General features: G+C 37.8%; 1 protein-coding gene across 1 annotated transcript in view; it reads right to left on the bottom strand.

Moving 5' to 3' along the window:
* Positions 1-9261, bottom strand: part of BMP5 (bone morphogenetic protein 5) — a 123507-nt gene extending 114246 nt beyond the window's left edge. The window contains exon 1 of the mRNA NM_001204901.1: positions 8260-9261. Coding sequence (NP_001191830.1) covers positions 8260-8749 — 490 coding nt within the window. The 5' untranslated portion in view covers positions 8750-9261. The remainder of the gene's footprint in view (positions 1-8259) is intronic.

The following is a 20459-nucleotide window of genomic DNA, read 5'->3' as shown; positions in this document are numbered from 1 at the left end:
TGTATCACCTGAAATTACTGATCCAGATGCAATTTAAGAATTTTTTTCTGCCACTTTACTTCACCACCTTGTGGGCTAATTAACTCTCATGCTCAATTATGATTGTCTCTTAAATCTTGCCATAAATTAATGAGGACAAAGATTAACATCCGTGTCAGTAACTTGCCCTGAAACTGAAGTGACTCCAGAATTCTTGATGACTAAACGCCCCACATCCAGGTAGGCATTTGTGCTAAATATCTCCCGTGTATGTCTTGAGACCCACTCTCCACCTTTCTCTGCCCTGCTCTCTGCACCTAGAGGCTGACTTGCAGAGCTGGTCCAGTGCGCTCCATGACGTTCAGCTTGCAGTGAAGAACAACCAATGGGAATGGCAGAAAAGTAAGGTCTGGGTGTTTCCTCCTTGGCCTCCCTCCCTGCTGAGTCTCTAGGGGTTGGCTGCCTGGATCGTCAGATAAGGTCCATCATTCCTGGCAGGATGCCTCCCCCACAGCTCTTCTCTGAGCTTTCTTTTTTTTTGCTTTCTTTTTTTTTTTTTTTTTTTTGTTGTTGTTGTTGTTGTTGTTGTTTTTTAGGGCCACACCTGCAGCATATGGAAATTCCTCGGCTAGGGGTCAAACTGGAGCTGCAACACCAGATCCTTCATTCGCTGAGCAAGGCCAGGAATTGAACCCACATCCTCTTGGATACTAGTCAGGTTCGTTTCCACTGAGCCACAACAGGAACTCCTCCTCTGAGCTCTCTGATACCTGTTTCTGCTTCTGTCCCAGGAGCTGTGAAAGAAGGCTCCTCTGCTATTACAGGGGCTGCACTATCACGGTTTTTCCAGAAAGCTCTGCCCACAACATTAGAAATACTATAAGGTGAATTAAATCTTCCTCAAATGATTCAGTTTGTTTGTGCGTGTTGTCTCTGTCCACTGGAAATAAAAAAGGATGAACAGGGCATGATTCCTGCTACTGTGACACTGTCATTATTTGTGCGTTCGGAAGGGCCCTGCGCTGGGTCTGATCCTCTGCTGCCACCATCTTGGAATTCTTGATAACTTTTAAACAAGTGGCCTTGCGTTTTCATTTTGCATTGGGCTCCAAAGTTATTCAGCTGCTTCTGCAAATGTGAGACAGATGTTGGCTACAAATGCAACTCCAGCAACAACAGCTATTTAGAGAGGTCTCACTAGGTTCCAAATACTGTTCCTAAAATTATATACGATTAACTCATTTAATCCTCTCAACACCCAATGAGGAAGGTGCTACTATTATCAGCAGCACTTTTATAGGCAAGGAACCAGAGGCACAGAAAGAATGTAAGTAATTTGCCCAAGGTCACCCTGCTAGGAAGTGTAGACTATGGGATTCAATCCAGGCATGCTGGCTTCTTCTATGCCCCTCTCTGCTTCTGTGATGGAAGCACAGAAAGGAAAGCAATTAGATTTAATTTATAATTAAACTGTTTTCTTGAAAGTCAGTTTTCCCTCTTGATTTTATTTATTTATTTATTTATTTATTTATTTATTTATTTATTTATTTTTGCCATCCCCTTGGCATGTGGAAGTTCCCAGGCCAGGGATTGAACCTGCACCACAGCAGTAATCCAAGCCACTGCAGTGACAACACTGGATCCTTAATCCACTGTGCCACAGGGAACTCCATTTGGGGGGCAAGGGGGTCTTAGAATTAAACTTTAAAGTCATTTGAGCAGTAATATGCCATGGACTTCAGGCTCTGAAAATAGACTGTCCCTCCCTCAAATGGCAAAGTTACAATAGGGAGAGAAAATGTGTGCACCACAAATAGTAATGAATTTCTCCTATCAGGACAGCCTAGCTGAAAGGGGTTCATAAATGCTAATAAATCTTTTGATGGTGCCATATTTCACAGGCCTGCGTGAAATTCAAATGAGATTCGCATCTGACCTTTTTAAACTATTTTCTTTATTCCAAACAACTTCAGGAAAGCTGTTAAACCACAAGAACAATAAAAGTTGTTATTTACTTCCAGAAAGAAGTGAAATCAACACAGTATCTATGAGATCATTTCATTAGATGTATTTATTTCTGAAATGCCGGGTTGTGTTCTCTAAGGCAAGCACTGACACTCCCTTGTTTGTGAAAAGTAAATTAAAACGACACATCATTGTAGAGACAGGAAGCGTCATCATCTTAAAAATTAGAAAATAGCCCATAACTCAGTTTAACTTCTATACCAATCAAACAGTGTAACATTACACAAGGTCTGGAGTTCCACATTTTATACCACATTTGTGTAATTCACTGCCTTCCAAGTATATGATAGTCACTCCCTTTGGGGATGGAGGTTTTGCTGTTATTTCCCTTTGTCCCAAAACCACAAATCTACAAATGATTTTTTTTTTCTCACGTTAAGCACTGTACAGTTGCATAGACTTTGTCTCTACCTTAGCAGGCTGTCCTTTTATCACAGCCATTTAGACAAAACTCATACAAATCTGGGGTTACTACCTGGTTACATAGATTCTTGTCAACCTCTCCCAAAAAAGGCAGGTGACTACTCCCACTCTGATTTTTATCTTGCTGTCCTAACTTTAAGGTCCACAACTGAATCTTAAACATCCCAACCTGACATCAAAATCACACCCGACACCCTTTTTCTCCCCCCAAACAAATGAGCCAGTTGTCAGGGCTGACTGGTGGATTGTAAAGGCTATCTTAGCCAAGGAAGGGTATTATTTTTAAGAGATGAGCAAATGGGGAAACCCCACAGCCCAGCCAATAAAATATGAACTTAAGGTGCAAAGAAGCACTCATAAATATTCCCTTGAACAAGGAATGCATTGTTTCACTCCAGTCCTTTCAGTGGCTCCTCTGATCTCAGCCCCTCTCTGCGTCAGGGAAGCCTCTTCCTTCAACCTGTGGTTTTTTCAAGCTGAGCTACTACATTATTTATGGCTGTAAGGGTGAGTAGCCCGTCTGTATGCGCCTCGTACACACACACTGGGCGCCCCCGCCCTTGTCCCCACTCCGGGATTCGCTGTGGAAGGATGAAAGGGTTTCCCCCCGGAGCTGATGTGGTTGGGGATGTGGCATTAAATGCCAAGTATGAAGTAGACGGAGGGTTTCCCCACACAGCCTCCACCTGCGCGGTTCCCAACACCCCCAACGCTCATTCCATTCATTTTCCTCCTTTCAGGGGCTTTGAAAAAAATACTTTATTTCTCTCTTGGCCTCATCCTCATTGTTCTCTGCCTCCAAATGTTACTCTTGATCTCTTTATACTCTCTCAACATCTCTTCTCAACCTCAAAAAGGAACGAATAATTTCTTCACAGGCGTGACAGGACTATTCAATGAAAATTACATACGCAAACGTGTTTTATAAACCGAAAACAAACCGCATTTTTGATTAGCGTTATTTTTGTTTCGTGGCGCATTTTTTTTTAACTTTCCCTTGAATTTCCCCCTTTTAAATTTTAATTATGTTATAAAATAGTAAAGGCAAAAACAATTAAACTCAGTCAATGGGCTCCTCGGGGAGAGGTGAGCAGGCTAAGAAGAATGGGGTGGTAGAGAAACAATTAAAGGGGGTGGCAACTGCGGAGAGGTTCTGATGCCCTGGGGGGCTTTTCTCCTGATGGGTGGAGGCTGCAATTGGCCCATCCTAACCTTTTCCTTCTCAACGAGAGAGAAAACAGGAGACTGTACCTAAATGATCAAGCTGTGACGAATTGATTTTCAGCTAATCTAAGCCTCCAGCTATGAAGAAACGAGGACCAAAGACAGATCCCAGGAAGGGTGGGGGCAGTCAGAAGAGGGGTGCCAAGAACGCCTGGAGCTGGAGAGGCCTTAGAACTGCAGAGAAAAGCTAAAAAATGGGAGGGGAGGGGAGTGAGGAGAGAGGGTGGCGATACTGGAGAAATGGAAGAATGAAAGGGGGGAGGCTGGAGGTGGGGGGTGAGCTCCTCTAACATGTGTTACAGCTTCTTATTTCCAGCTTCTGGAACTTCTGACTAAACTTCTAAAGCTAACAGTTTGTGACGGACCATTAAAACATGCAAAAACACTTTTAATTAAACTATGATTATAACGATCTCTGCAGCCAAGCCCATCAGTTGTCAAGAACAGAGCTTGAAAGGAGAAGGAGAACCCTCCTGGGCGGGGGGTGCGTGTGAAGCCAAGGGTTGATGAGAAAGAGAGCAAAGGCCTCCACCATCAGCAACTTCTTTTCTCTTCAAAAGTAAAAAAGTTGTAAGGAGTGATGGTCTCACCCAATATTAGTATTTGTTATTCCAGGCATAATCCACGAATGCGTACGACAAGGGTTTTAGAGGATCTTTCCCATCCCATCCCCCCTTCCTCAAAAAAAAAAGTCTTGTGTGTGTTTATAGGTGTGTTTATGTTACACAAGTGTTAATCACCTTGTTGGAGAGACTACAGAGACAGGCATCTTGAGGTATATCTGTGTACACATTCCCTCCACTGGGCACTTGAGTCAGCCAAAAACAACAATAAATATCAATGATGTCTTTCAAATCTGTCAGCTGAGGGCACAAGCGGTTTTTTTTTTTCTCCCAGTACCAGGAAAGTTTAATGATTTAGGGAAGTAAGGAAAGAAGGGTTCAATTTAAAACTGTGAAAGAGCTTTTTTCTACTTCATATCTTAACGCACTAACGGTGCTATAAAATATGAATAAAAATTAAGCATCACATTTTTATACTTTTATGCTTGGGAATGAACATATATTCTTGAACTATATTGACGTATTTGACTCCAAGCCAACTGATCAAAGCCCATTAATAAACCCAAAGTTCTTCTTTATCAGAGAAATACATATAGACAAAGAATCATATAAAAGTGAATTTTCTGTGTTTACTGTTTTTTGTAATTTCCTCTGAAAGTACAATGTTATGTCATTTTAATTATACTGTCGCCAAGTAATCAAATAAAATCGGTTTCTAACTAAAAGATCCGAGAAATGCACTACTTGTTTATTTTTATGTAAACTAGAGATAGACTTAAATATTGCAAGCAAATTACCTAATCATTCCTTTTATTTGCAAAGTTACCTGATATATAAACTAACCTTTACCATTTTTGCAAAAGAGATGGTTAAAAAGAAAAAGTTTACCAGAAAGATATTTTTTGTTACTAGCAAAATAATGGGATATCAACTAAGCAAAATTCCACTGATACCCAATAGTCTCAGGGACAAAGCAGAGAAGTCAGTTTGTAAAAGCCAAAGACTGATAAAAGTTGGCTTAAGAATAATGGATAAAATAAAGCATAAAGTTTCTTCTCATATAATAATAAATATTTGTTTCTTCCAAGTGAACAAATCACTAACCTAATTTTGAGGTTGGAATAATGTGTTTGGTTTCATATTTAGCTGCTGAATTGGCCTTGGGGCAACTTATTCATGTTGTATTGTTCCTTTTAGTAAATTCTAATCTATTTTTTACTTATGAACATAAAACTAATCTCATCTGAAATTTTAAAAAATAGATATCTTGTTAAATACAATTCAGAGTTTTAATTATATTAAATTGTTCTTGGTGAGCAAAATTTACATTGGAAAAAAAAGTTTTTCTGAATGACAAGATAATTGTAGAAAACCCATTATCTGACTTGAAAATGACACTGGCAAGCATTAACACCAAGGTGCTACTAGATCCTTTTTATATAATTCAACCTATTATAGGAAATGTCAGTAGATTCCTTTCACACATTTAAATATCCAGGTGACTTCCTCAATACAAATCCCTTGCCTGCTGCTAATTTGATCATTTGTGCTTAGTCTCCACTGTATCTTTTAAGATCCTAAAAAAAATAAAATAAAATTCTCTTCAGTCTTATAGAACATGAAAAAGGCTGTAGATAATATTTGTTAGCAAATGTTACATTAAGAAATGTTGAAAGTCTTGGTGCAGTTAATGATGATATTACACTTTTACCTTTTCTAAGTGTGCTGTGACCTATTTTATTATGGAAGAAATACAGAAGCTACAGCTTATTACTAAGCAGTGATTGACTGTAAGCTTTGGATGGATTAGAAGGTATATAGTCTAAAGAAAATAACATAAAATCATGGATCAATTTTCCTCAGAGACAACTAGGAAAATCTCACTTAGTATCATAATCAATTTGTCAGTAATTTCATGTGAGACATTTAGTTTGGATTTATTAAATTAAAAAATACAGTTTATTACTGAAGACAGATCACTACTCACAACTTGAGCATTATAAGAATAAATAAATACAAAGTTTCTGAATCTTATATCTAGTGTCATTTCTCTAGGTAAAATAAATAATTATATTCTGTGGCATAGCTAATAAACTGCTTTGTTATTATAATCCAAACAATATAACCAAAATTTTATGGATTTAAAAATGTAAGTATTCTTTAATGATAAAAATGGTCCTAGAAGTCACTGAATAAAACTGTTTATTATTGGTTTTGGCTTTCTTATGCTATGTCAATTTATAGAAAATAATGGCACACAGATTCAAAAATCATACTTCCTTTCTAAAAAAACAAATGCACTTCTTCTGTGAATGATCAAAGCATTCAGTTACAATAAAACATATTATTAGGACAGATTCATGACTGAGCTATTGTTTTATAAAGTAGATAATATAAGAAATTCTTTCCTGTCAGATTTTAGATAACCTGAACTGATTTTTTTTCAGTGATTTATTTTAATATGTAAATCACACTAGATGTCTTTTTTTTTTCTGTGAAAATATGATAACTAGTTGAAATTCTTGAATAATCTTGAGAAATTGCTACAAAGTAAAAGACTATGGGTCACATTTGCATGCCACTCATACTAGGAAAAAGCAATCAACTAATTTAGAATTAAGACATATTATAACAGCCTGAAAGTTCCAAACTGAACCTGCTAATTGCATGTAGAAGAAAAGACCCCCAGGACAACTGATTAGGGAAACCAGTGATGACTTACTAAAACTTATAATGAGAGCTTTGTCTCCAGTAACGTGAAACATGATTTATTAGGCACCTTATCCTTCCTGCTAGGATTGCTCAGAGCAAATGAGGAGGGCATATTAAGCAACATATATTATTAAGGCATCATGTGCTATTAAGATTTGTTGCTATCTGACTTTTCAAAGAATATTTTGACATATTATACAAGGAAGTTTTTAACTAAGTGTGTAATAAAACATGTCAGTTTTAAGTCCAAGCAGATTGCACTTTTAAAACAGTTTCAAAGTTCTTAAATTAAAAACTGATTAAATTTGTTGATTAAGCTTTGTCTTCAAAAATAAATACATTTTAAGATTTTTTTCTTTTTTAGTATCTGAAGATGGTAAATTTTCACCTTCAGTCTCTACCAAAAAATTGGAAGAAAATTACAGCCCTTGGAAAAATCATTTCAAGTGGTGATCCTTTAATATCATTGCAAGATGAAATACGGGGCACTAATATTTCATTTGATATTGTCAATATCGGTTTTGGGGGGTATTGTCAGAACCAGCAGTCAATAAAACATAATTTTAAAACTATTCTCTAACAATGCTAACTAAAGAATTTTTCCATTGAAATTTTTTATCTTAAATGATAAGACCATTATAGTATGTTTTACATTTCTCTTGCTTCTGAAAAAAATCAAATGAGTAACATATATTTTAACCGTCACAGTTCAAAAACGTTAGATTGAAACTTTCTCCCAAAATGTTTTTCACAGAATTTCAGCATCTATCTCTGAAAGTCTTTGATAGTAATCTTTTACAGTATTATTTGATCTTAATTACTTTCACATCAATATTTTCAGAGTGGTTGCCTCCCCTAAATGAAAGTTAAACAGCATAGACATCTATGCTTTCTAGCTTACTGACCCAAAAAATGGTTCAGAATGCAGCTTTTACTTTTCCATCTGTAAACACTTGCATTAATATTATTGTCATCATTCTTTTGCCTATAGCATAGCTATCCCCATAAATTCTCCTTTTTTTAGATTATTGCCTGTTTATTCATACATGTAAGCAAGGTTGAAATTTTAACAAGATATAAAAAGACCCAAATCTATCCAAACCATGTGTTTAATTTTAGCTTTTTATATTAAACATCTATGTATATAGATGACTTGGTTGCCTAAGGCAAAATCTTAACATTGCATCAATGAAAGAAAGGAAACAGAAGCTGGAGAGGAGAGTTATAGAAAATGACTTTATATAAACATGACCACCTACCAGGCAGCTACTCTACCATTAGGAAAACTTCCACTTTGTAGTAACAGAGATGAACAAATAAACGAACAACATACCTAAATTGACAAAGCTCATGACCATGTCAGCATCGTTGAGAAAGTTGGCATCATGGAGGCTGGCTAGAGGAGGGCTCTGGGTGGTCAGGGGAGTCGTTCGAGACAACTGTATGCGGCGAGGGTACCCATTGGGAGAGGCTGGGGAGCCCTTCCTGGCTCCCCTGGTCTCTCCTGCCAGGGACGCCCTCACAGAGTACTCCGGCTCCTCGGGGTTCTCTTCGCTGGCCATGGCGTTGTACAGGTCCAGCATAAAGAGAGGTGCAGAGGAAGCTTGCTTTCCAGGTGAAAATGGTCTGGGTCTGTGAGGCAAACCCAAGATAGAGAGAATTTCCCTCTGTATTTCCCGTCTTTCGTGGTTCCGTAGTCTTCTATAAATAAAACTGGAGTGAACATGGTTGTCTCCCAAACCTCCTTTTGCATAACCCACTAGAACCCAGCAGCTCCAGAGGAAACCCACAATACCCCTAAGTAAAAATACAGTCAGATGCATTTTTGTCCAAAAGCAAAAGTTGATATTTTTAGTCCTTCTTGTCCTCTTAAAAAAAAAAAAAAAAAAAAGATCTAAGTTCCTAGGAGGTATACTTTCCCAGTAGCTGAAAAACAAATTTACCTATTCTTCATGACAGTGACATTTCTGAACACAGCATCCTCACTGATTTTCTTGCCCTATTTTAAATATTTTGGACTATGTCAAGAGTAGTTATTCCTAAGAAAGCTGAAACTCAGATTTCCAATTATCCACAGTTGTTAAGAGTTTTTGCTGCATGGATGTAGCAGAAGACGGCTAACAGTATTTGATCAGATGACCTAGGCATTCCTATATGAATATATGATAATCAGGCCTTTGGTATCTGAATGAGCAAAAGTTGATCTTCTGATAAACTGTAGTTCCCAAAGTTATCTTCACTTGCTCTTGAGTTCTTCTCAACCTTTGAGCTCTTTCCAAGACAAATCCTGATTTCTGAATCACAGATCTAGGCTGGTCTGCACCTTGGTGTTGGAATATATATTTGTCCGGCAGCTTGGTGATAACTTTAACATCTTTTGTGTCGTCTTAGTGTAAAACAAGACTCAAGGTTGTACTATTCAAGTCAATGTGTTTTCCTGAATTTACTTGAAAACCTTCCTGTTACTTCCACCTCCAGCAGGCACAAATATACCAGCCCTCTTCAAGGGAGATCTAAAGAGTAATGTAAGCACAACCCTGCTGGGAAAGAAGAGGCTTCTCATTGTAATTTGAAACTGGTAAAGCAAAAAGAACTTAACCCTTTTGCTACCAGAAAAGCCTCCATTTTCGCAATTTTATAGCCACGCATCTGACACGGCACAGTGATGCGTGAAGCATTTAAATTCTAGGGGAGGAAAAAGCCAGCTTGCAAGCAGTAGACTGAAAATTTTGTCACCAACTTTATAGGAGAAGCTTTTAGATCTTTCTTTTAATAGTACTCATTTAATACACTTCTATATTAAGTCTCAGGTTGTGGCTGAATGTACAGGACATGTCTCCATCCTATATTTAAGGTTATTTCTGGGTTTTATAAGTTAATAAAGTTTACTTCTTAAAAAATAAAAGGAAGAGTCATAAATCGAGGTTAATCTGTTGTTTCTTAGTGATAGCCAGATCTTTTGAGAATAAAATGCAGTAGGGAATTAATCACCAGTAAATACATTCTAGCTTCCAAAGCAGTAGTTATAATAATTCAATAATGGTGATGAGACAACTCAGCTTTAGTGATCTTTAAATATCAAAATTTTCAGCAGAAACGTATATTCATATTTTTTTAATTCAGTGCATTTGAAATACAAATAGCCTAAAATATGGTGTCATGATTCTTAACTTTCCAGTCATTTCGGGTGAAATGTAAACAGACTTACAAATTAGATATTTCCCATAAATGCTACTCGGTGCTTTGATTTGTTTTAACCCATGCAAATAAACGCAGGTCAAATGTTCTTCATGACCACATGCATACTGAAATCTGCATTTTTAAAACTTGATGAGTATAATGGGGAAAGTGCACACCTTTCTTAAATACCACACTTAATCCAGGGAAATGAGCAAAGTATGTGTTTATCCTTAATGTTTAATGCCTTTAAAATTTGGAAGTCTACAATGTTTTTGTGCAGCTATAATTTTCCTTACAAGTTCTCCCTTAACCTTAGAGCTCACAGTACTTTCATTGTCTGGGACAGTATTCTGATTACCAGCGTAGATTTATCGAGCAAATTCTAGAACTATTATGAAATTTTAATGTTTTTCCTTTACCCTACCCAGAGGCGCCTAGTTTCTTATTTAATTTCTTTTTAAATATTTCCTCTGAATGTCTAAAGCAAAGCATATTTCTCATAAGTCTACAATTTATTGGTGAAGGCAAGACACTGAAAGGGCTCGTGGACTCTTATTGTATGGATCATTTTTCTTACACCAACACACTGCATTCAAACATCATGATGCTGTTTAATACTTGCCCTACAGAAAATTCTTTATTCCTGGCCAAGTAGGAAGCCACAGTAGCAAAACCAAGTACTGATAGACATGAAACACCTCTGTAACACAGCTATCACAGGAATAGCAGTAGTGCAGGTAGAAAGTAAATGAAAGAATGCCATTTTAGGAGTTCCCGTCGTGGCACAGTGGTTAACGAATCTAAGAACCATGAGCTTGCAGGTTCGATCCCTGGCCTTGCTCAGTGGGTTAAGGATCCGGCGTTGCTGTGAGCTGTGGTGTAGGTCACAGACGCGGCTCGGATCCCACGTTGCTGTGGCTGTGGTGTAGGCCGGCAGCTACAGCTCCGATTAGACCCCTAACCTGGGAACCTCCATATGCCAAGGGAGCGAGGGAGCGGCCCAAGAAATGGCAAAAAGACAAAAAAAAAAAAAAAAAAAAAGAAAGAAAGAAAGAAAGAAAGGAAGCTCTATGCCAGTAAAATAAAAAATAAAATAAAAATTAAAAAAAAAGAATGCCATTTCAGTCGAAAATGGCTTAAACCACTAAAATTCTTGAAATGGTTTATTCCATATCCAAACAAAACTAAGCTTTTTTTTGTCACTGGTGCAGATTCAAATCAATTACTTTGAGTTAAAAAGGTTCTCCACTGCATTTATGAAACATATTCCAGATAAAGTGTACTCCAGTTTTTCGCTACCTTTTAGCAGAAATGATCAAGGTTATGAATTTGCTTCATGTCTCTAGAGCACAGAGTAGAGTTACAAATAAAAATCAGTTACCCTGGAGGAAGAAGCAATTCTTGTCTTCCACATGCGCTGATTTTTTCTTCCTCTAAGATACAAGTGAAAATTAAAAATGAATCAAGGTGTCATGAGTCCCAGACATTCATTTTCACAAAGTATGATTTATAATAACAATCAGTGAAATCGTAATTTAATTGCTTCACCAGGCATATAGTCTACCTCTACTCTGTTAATCAGTTGCTAGCATTCCTAGTCAGAACTCCTAGTATTCACCCTACCCCCACCTTCCCTTCCATCTCAGACTAGATTTGGCAAACATTCATTTCTTCAAAAGGATCAACATGTGCAAAGAGAAAAAGAAAAGAAAAACCTGCCAGGAAGAGAGGGGAAATGCTTACCACCAAATGAAAAGGCAGTCATTTTTAATTAAAAGTAAAGGTATTTTACCGTATCATTGGGATTCCCAGGCTACTGTGTATCTAAGTATGTAAGAGCAATTTAGAAGATAAAGCATTTTGCAACTGCAAGGTATAAATATTCCAAACTTCAGAGCATGTATTTATAAGTTGTATAAGTCATTGAACAGACTGAATAAATATATTCCATATGAAAGAAGTTGGGACAGGAGAAACATCCAGGGCATCACAAGAATTGTTCCTAAAGATAAGCACATTCCAAGAAGATGAATCCTCATTAAAAATCCACCTCTCACAGTATAGAGTTTGCCTGGGGTATAGACTAATACAAGTGACCTCCTGGTGGGAAACAGAGACAACAGAATGCCTGGAGAAGTACTCCCCCACTGTCATTCCTCTTGCCCATTTTTCTTTTTCCCTACAAAAAGTGGATACACTTAGCCCACGGATATATAAACCAACAACATCCAAAAGACGATTCCATTTTCCCCAGCCTTTCAAAAGAAACTAGATCTAAAAAGATGAAGCATTTGTAAATCTGTTTTGTTCTGGAAGAGTCTTTCTATTTCACTTCTGGCTCTGTTGTTCTTGTCGTCATTGTTGTTGTTACACATTGCTCCTTGAAAAAAAAATCTTAATTGAAAGATAAGACTGCAGGGGAAGACAGATACCCAATGTTAGCGGTATCTGCGCTCCTAAATTAGCTCTCAAGTTGAAAACAATCCAAAATCATGTACACAGGATCCCAAAATTCTTCAACAGAAGCTACCGTAGATTGCATTGGAAGGAGCAGGGGAAGGCGGGGGGAGGGGGGGGGGTGAGACCACGCAGGAGTCTGGAGAGTCCAGGGCAGGCAGCCCCTTCTAGAACCTTCTTGGTGAATACCTGCACAAGTGCTAAACAGAGCAGCGTCTGTGATATTAAATTGCTTTCAGTTCACGCTTTCTGAGCCCCAAACATAGCGTATACATAAACAGAGACGATGGTGTGCATAGGAGAGGCCCGGAGGCAGGCAGAATGGTGCTACAACACCACCATCTGACAGACTTGCCTGCACAAACCAGAAAGGGACTGAAATCGTGGACACGTAGCCTACACTTGCTGTCTGGTTAATAGTTGTTAAAGAAACCTTGGACACGAATAATGATAGTGATCCAAAATGTTTGAAATAAAATGGTCTTATTTTTAATGAATGGTGACATCATTGAATATCTTTAAGTGAACAGGGGATGTCAATATGCTTTGTATTATTAAATGCTCCTCAGATTGTTTTCTATTATTTCATGAGTGAGTACGCTAACAGTTGCTTACGGGAGACTAAATCAACATTCAATCATTAAAAAGTAAACACCATTAATGAAGTACTGATCTAAGGATTTATCCGGCAAAGACTCCAATTAACTAACCCCAAGACAGGTGGTAAGTCAAATTATCAGGACAGACGTTTTCTTCGTCATCCAAATGGATGGACTATTTAAAATAGGTCGGTTGACCATTCAGCAGTTACATAGTTAACCATGAAAAAATAATTTCATTTGTAGAGCACTTCATCATTTTAAAAACTCAGGAGTTCCTATTGTGGTGCAGCAGAAATGAATCCGACTAGTATCTGTGAGGATCTGGGTTCGATCCCTGGCCTCACTCAATGGGTTAAAGGATCCAGGGTTGCCTGTGAGCTGTGGTGTAGGTCACAGATGCAGCCTAGATCTGGCGTTACTGTGACTGTGGTGTAGGCCGGCAGCTGTAGCTCAAATTCAGCCCTTAGCCTAGGAACCTCCATATGCCAAGAGTGTGGCCCTAAAAAGCAAAAAAGAAAAAGATTTTTTTTTAATTAAAAAAAAAAAAACCTCATTCATAACTACTCAGCTTTTGGAATTGTTTATTCATTCAATGAGCATTTATTGACTGACCACTGTGTGACTACTATGTGCAATATGCTTCACCTTAAAAAAAAAAATGATTCTTGTCCTCACAGAGTTTACAATCACATATTATCATTTCAGTTAATTTCAGGACATAAAATTATTATTTAAAAGTGGTTGTTACTCAAGAGATATTTCCACTTTTTTCTTCAGAGTTAAGCTCGAATGTAAGCAACATAAAAGTAGGGACTGAGTTTAGTTTATTCATCAGCGTCAAGCAGTACATATTAGCAGCTCAATTAGTATTTGTTGAACAACCACCCTTTTTAACAAAGATGAACAATATTCCAGGGATTTTTTTTTTTAAACAGCGTATTCTCTGGAAACACTATAAAGATTCATCAGACCTTCATTGACAAATCGCGGTATCTCTTAAGAGATAGGCTCACTGACACTACTAAAGGTTCCTTTCATGCAGAAACTGGCCGATCGCACGCTTCATCCCATGGCTGTGAATCAAAGTGCAAATTTTTGTCAATATAAAGCAACTGTGATGACTCAGAAGGAAAAACATCATGGAATGAGTTGCATGAGCATTACAGAGTATCTTTAGTCTGTCATTACAGGGAGTACTGATTAGGTGACTGCCCACTGATTTGTTTGTTTGTTTGTATAATGATTTTTACTTTTTTCCATTATAGCTGGTTTACAGTGTTCTATCAATTTTCTACTGTAAAGCATGGTGACCCAGTTACACATACATGTATACATTCTTTTTGTCCATTGAATTAAAGTGGCCCTTGACCACTACAAAAGATGAAATTCTGTTGCTATCAGTTAATACCTCCTTGGCTTTGAACTGTAACAGTTTATTTGTTTAGTTTAGTTTGGAGTTTTGGTGCTGTTCCTATGACCCATATGGCAAGGCAAGAAGCCCTGGAATGGACCACTTTGTCTTAACAGTCATTAGCAACGAACACCACACCTGCCAAGGCTGGGGCGGGTATATACAGAGTTGAGACACACACCAGGAGGAGATGAGTCTGAAAATGCCCGGAGCAAGGGAAAAGGCATTTGATAAAACGAGTTGCAGAGTCCCAAAGTCCAAGTCTTTCAACCCACGTTTTTCCTACTTCACACTTAAGCAAATGGAGGACTCTAGAAGTACCTTACCTAATACTAACCAGCTCACAATTTGTAGGAGTCTTACAGATCAATGCAAGGCACAGCTGCTGATGTATCCCCATCATTCTCATGAACAAGTTAGTCCTCGGTGGAAAATACAGTCTACAAATGTCACCAGTCATGATATGTTCAAAACAGGACAATTCAAAGGAAATTTTAAAATTTTCTGATGCAAAGCTGCCTTGATGGCATACTATTATTTGCAATGCTTTAATTATCAGCCCTACTTTTCCATATCATTTTTTTTTTTAAGGAAACAGACACTATTTCATAGAGTCCTCATCCAAAGTTTTAGGGTAAAGCTTTAGGATAAATTTAGAGCCTAACAAATTAGCTCCAATTGTACCACAAAAACTGTCCAGCAGCAACGGAAAAACTCCCGTGTGTGTCACTCAAGACCCAATAATGTTCTGCAACATGGGAGGATACGAACTCTGTTTCTTAAGACATGCTGAGGAAATATAACTAATAATGAAGACAAGGGACAATAATTATTAATATTCAAGCGGTAAGCATACAATACTATCCTTCTAACACAAAGGTTCTGAAAGGTTACAATCACAAATGGGGAGCAGGGAGAGCATTTAAGAAATACTAATGATGTTGCTAAGAAAGTAGGTCTTCTGAGACCAGACGTTTATGTTGATCATTTTGCAATATTAGCAAATATTGAATCATGTTGTATATCTGAAGCTAATATAATGTTGTATCCAGTTATACCTCAATTAAAAAAAAAAAAACTAATGGCTGGGCCACAGAGAAGACTAATTTTAATTCTGATTAATAAGCAGACAAAGTTGAGAACCCCTAGCAAATAGTCTTGGCAACATCCAAACCACTGCACAAGAAATATGAGTAATGTTTCAGTATAACAGAGTTTCTAAATTAGAACAAGACCTTTGATTTTTTTTCTTGATTGCTGCTAAGACCCCCTGGTATGCAATAAATTGTTTAAACAAGTACATACTGTTTACCTCCAGAAAACCATTTATACACTAAGTACAGCTTATTCAGCACCTACTGTAGCAATGAATAAAACACACAGCACTTGCTCTTTCCAAATTTAGAGATCAGGTGTTTCTAGAACAATTTCCTTAGATATTTGTATTTGAATGCTAAGTTTGCCACCCCCCCTCCACCCACCCCAGGCATGAGGAAGTTCCTGGGCCAGGGATGGAACCTGCACTACAGCAGGGACCCTAACTGCTGCAGTGATGACACTGGATCCTTAACCCACTGCACCACAAGGGAACTTCTCAAATGCAAGTTCTCAGACACAAAATGCTCTTGAATCACAGAAAGAATAAGATACATTCCTCAACATGGCATCCATTTATCACACGGTCCTCTTTGCACTCATTTCCGGCTCCTTGGATTACGATGCAAGGTGTATCTCAAGGCCTGCTCCATTACATAACCTTCAAAATTCAATTTAAAAAAATAGTCATCTTAGCCCACATAGCAGGTGCCCTTCACGCCTATGCACACGTGCGTGTTTCTGAAGTTCCCGTTGGCACTGGGTCTTCCCTCCATTTTCATTTCTAGGTACTTTATTTATTCAAAAGCTATTGATTTTCTAGTCTTGATCCTTCATTCTCTTGATATCTTTGGTTCTTCCATTTTCCAATAAACTCTTTATCTCCATGTTTCCATTTTTAAAAGCCTTATCTAGAACTCTCTTTCAAGCTGTAACTGTTTTCTCTCTCACCTTTCACCACCTCTCTCTCCCTGCAGGGTAGTCCCACCCTCCCCCTCCCTAATCTCCAGTTCCTTCTTTCGTCTAGAATAGTGTATTTTCTACTACTGCAAGTTCATTAGTAAGGCAGTGATATCAAGTTGCAATATAATAATATTCTTCCCATCCGATAAATTCATTTTACTTTTAAACTGCTTCAAGAGAAATGGATGCAAATATTGTAGCTAAACAATCCAACTCTAGATCAGTGTTTTCAGATACAGATATAAATGTTTGAAACGTTCATAACTTTTTAATGTTTCTAGCCAATATGTCAAAAATAACAGTGATAATAACTCTCAATTTGCAGTGTTATAGCAAAAAACAAGAATATAACCTAAATAGCTACTGAAATTATATCCTGATGCCAGTCCACACCTAGCATAATGGATAATTATCTTTGAGTCCAAAGTATTAACTTCTTACTCTCCATGTTTTTATATTCTGACATGGGATACGTTTCTTCTAATAGGAGGCCCTAACTATATATGCAGTATGGTTTAATACTGTCTTCTAAAATGTTTTTTAAGACTTCCTAGAAAATTCTCTAGATATAATGCTTATCAATTATATGTTATCTTCCAGTTATTTTAGGGAAATAAAGTTAAGCCAAATCATCTACAATTTCTAACATAACCCAGGAATTCCTCATATGTGAATATGCTGCTTATTTACATATATTTTCAATATACTGCTCATTTACATATATATGCTTCTTAGGATATATCGGTGAAAAACTCATTAGATAAAGACCAGTCTGATAAGGTCCCTTAAACAGAGTGGTTTCAATGCAGCATTCAGGACTGCTCAAGTTTTTCAAGCACTTTCTAGATGGCGAAAGTTATTTCCGTGGAATTCTGGGGCAGTTCAGTTACCCTGAGCTTTTCCTTTCCACATCTATAGGTGCTTGATTCTATAAGAATTTGCTGGCATGATCCCTCTACCAGAATGAAGGGCTGAATTATTCATATACATGAAATCAAGACCACTTAGAAGGATGAAATCAATAACCATAGGGCAGGAGATTAGAGCTCATTGCTCTGTAGTTTATACACTGTTTTCTTTTCAAGTGCTTTCTTTTCCAGCAACCATCTGGATGCTTGAATCTTCTCCTAGGCACCCACTACCCTTCATCACTTAACACGTGCTCAGAGAATGTTGGCCAGGAAGTTAGATTTATATCTTGGTTTTGCCACTTAACTGTTCAAGTGACCTTGGAAAAGTCATTTTGGAATCATACAACTAGAGAATAAACAGGAAAGAGTCACTTTGTTGACTCTAAGTTTCTTCAGTTGTGAAGTAGGGGGGAAAAAAGGCCTTACCATGGAGCGACTGAGTCCCTTAAAATCAAGAGAATACACAAGAAAATGCTTTGTTAAAGTCAGCGCATCTCATAACTCATCATGGGCACATGGCCCCGGAGAATTCAATCTATGTAAGTTTTTCCATTGGCTGGTGCATATTGACAAAGGGAGACAATGTTTTTATTCCTGTCTAACGACTTAATGGGGAGAAAAACACTTCAGAATCGCTAAGAAAAGATCATTCTGCAAAAGAAGGTTGTTATGTCTACAAATAGACAAAGATAGACAGAGCCAGGAATTTTATGCTGTTATCTTTATGGACAATCTCCTAACATTTGAAGGACACAGAGCCTCTCTCTCCTTGGTGATATTCCCTCCTTGTTTTCTCAGCCCACCTCTATTCTGGTCTGATAGTATCTCAGTGCAGTGGCAAAAAAAAAAAAAAAAAAAAAAAATTGATTAGCTCACTGCTCCTCCACTGCAGAAGAAACTCTAAAATGCACATCTACCCCTAGATTTTCCATTAGTGTCCATGGAAGCGTGGTGAGTGAAAAGAGTTCGCTTGCTTAGCTTTAACTCAAGTAAGCAACCCTTGACCAAGGACTGGGCAAAGGGATTGTCCAACACAAATGGGCACATGTGCAGGCAGTGGAAGAGTTTACACAATTTAGAGCATTGGGTTTGGGACCAGAATTGATTCAGACAGAAGTCCCGGTACTGCCTACTTTGTTCCACTTGAGAAAGGTCATTTAGCACTTCAGCCTCAGTTACCTCATCTTAAAAAAAACGGGGGGGGGGGGGGCGCCACATTTATGACTCAGAACACTGTCACTGAGAGGTATAGTGCACTATTCTCACACCTTTACAGATTACCCAATGCACTTAGATGCTGGTGCACACTGACAGTAAACAAGGGTATTTTAATGGTGGGGTGATGAAGAGGAGCTTTAGCGTGTAGTATTTTCCAGACAAATTTTACCATTTATCTAGGGAGCTGGTGGCTGTTTTGCAAAACACATCCTAGGACTAATCTGCAACGAGCACATGTTGGGAAAGAGGTCATCTGTGTCTTGTTAAAATTAGAGAGGCAAGATAAAACAGTGATTAGGAGTCTAGGCTTGGGAAGGAGACTAAATCTGAGTCCTGGCTCCACTGTTTCACAGCTGCGTAACCAGGCTTTGCCTCAGCTTCCCAATCTATAAAATGGGGTTAATCACGGTCCCTCCCACGTAGGGTTTAATAAAGATTAAATGAGTTAATAAGTGTAAAAAGACATAACACGGGGCCTGGCACATAATAAATAATAACTGTCAGGTACTATAAGATTTCACTAGTGACCAATTCCTGGAGGACAGGACTTTCTTCTGATGTCTCACTAGACAACACCCCTCCCCACTCGCCACCACCATGTCTTACATGGAACATAAATGCTCAACAGAATGAATGTCCATTCATTTGTTGCAAAAAATGTTTATTAAGCATTTATGCATAGCTAAACAACAGCGACTATTAAACAAATCAGTAAGTATTTACATGTCTTACTCCCTGACTCACACAGCATCAAGGTCTAAGAAAAGTAGTCCACAATGGTGACTGGTCCACCCAACTGCGTTCACATTAAGAGATAAACAAAATCCAAAATGCTTCTCTCCTAAAAGGGCAGTTTCTCGTGCCCCTGTGACCTTTAGCAACATTCGCCAAGGGCAGTAGATGAGCTCTAACAAGGGAACCTAGAAAGAGGTGCTTTTAGGAGTCGTTTTCTTGAACTGTAAGGACAGTTTCACTTTTTCGAGTTGTATAAATACTTTGAGAAATATTCCATGAAAAAAACCAATCATAACACGAGTCCAAGGTATAAACATCAGTTCATGATTTAAACTCCTCTTCCTCTCAATGACCAACTGGAGACAATTTTACTGTCATTTGCATTCTTTCAATTGCGAGGCAAGGAAGCAGAAGAAAGATGAAATTAAAACTAGTCAAACCTGCTCAGTCCTAGAAATTTTTCTTAGGTTAGGTGGTAAAGGAGCTTTAAGGGAATAAGTAAAGTCATTTAAAAGACTTTGCCATTAACGCAGACAACTGAAGAATATGTTTGCTCATTTTGATAAAATCAGTTATAAAAAGTTACTTTGGTTCACCAGCTAAAAATAGCCATCATTCCAATACAGAAAGGCTGTCTTCAAAAGTCTTTTTAAAATGAAAAGTACTATGAATGGTTCATGAATTTATATATAGTATTATTTGTCAAATATAGCCAATTATAATTTTTATATATGGTAAGTGAACAGAGATAAAAATCCCCAAGTCCAAAAATGTAACCATAATAAATGGAAGAGTTTACTTTTTCCCACATTTATGAGAATAAAAATGAAAGTCTTCTGGTGTTCAGGCCAAACTCAAAACAAAATTCCTAAACTTCTGCTTGAGAATTTTGATGCCAAGCTTTAGCTAAGGCAGTAACAATCCACAGCACTGTTGCGAAGCTCTAAAAAAGGGGGTTTTA

This window comes from Sus scrofa, chromosome 7 (genome assembly GCF_000003025.6).
Source record: "Sus scrofa isolate TJ Tabasco breed Duroc chromosome 7, Sscrofa11.1, whole genome shotgun sequence".
In the NCBI taxonomy this organism is placed as follows: Eukaryota; Metazoa; Chordata; class Mammalia; order Artiodactyla; family Suidae; genus Sus; species Sus scrofa.
Note: the sequence above shows the minus strand (reverse complement) of the source record. Positions and strands in the feature narration are given on the sequence as shown.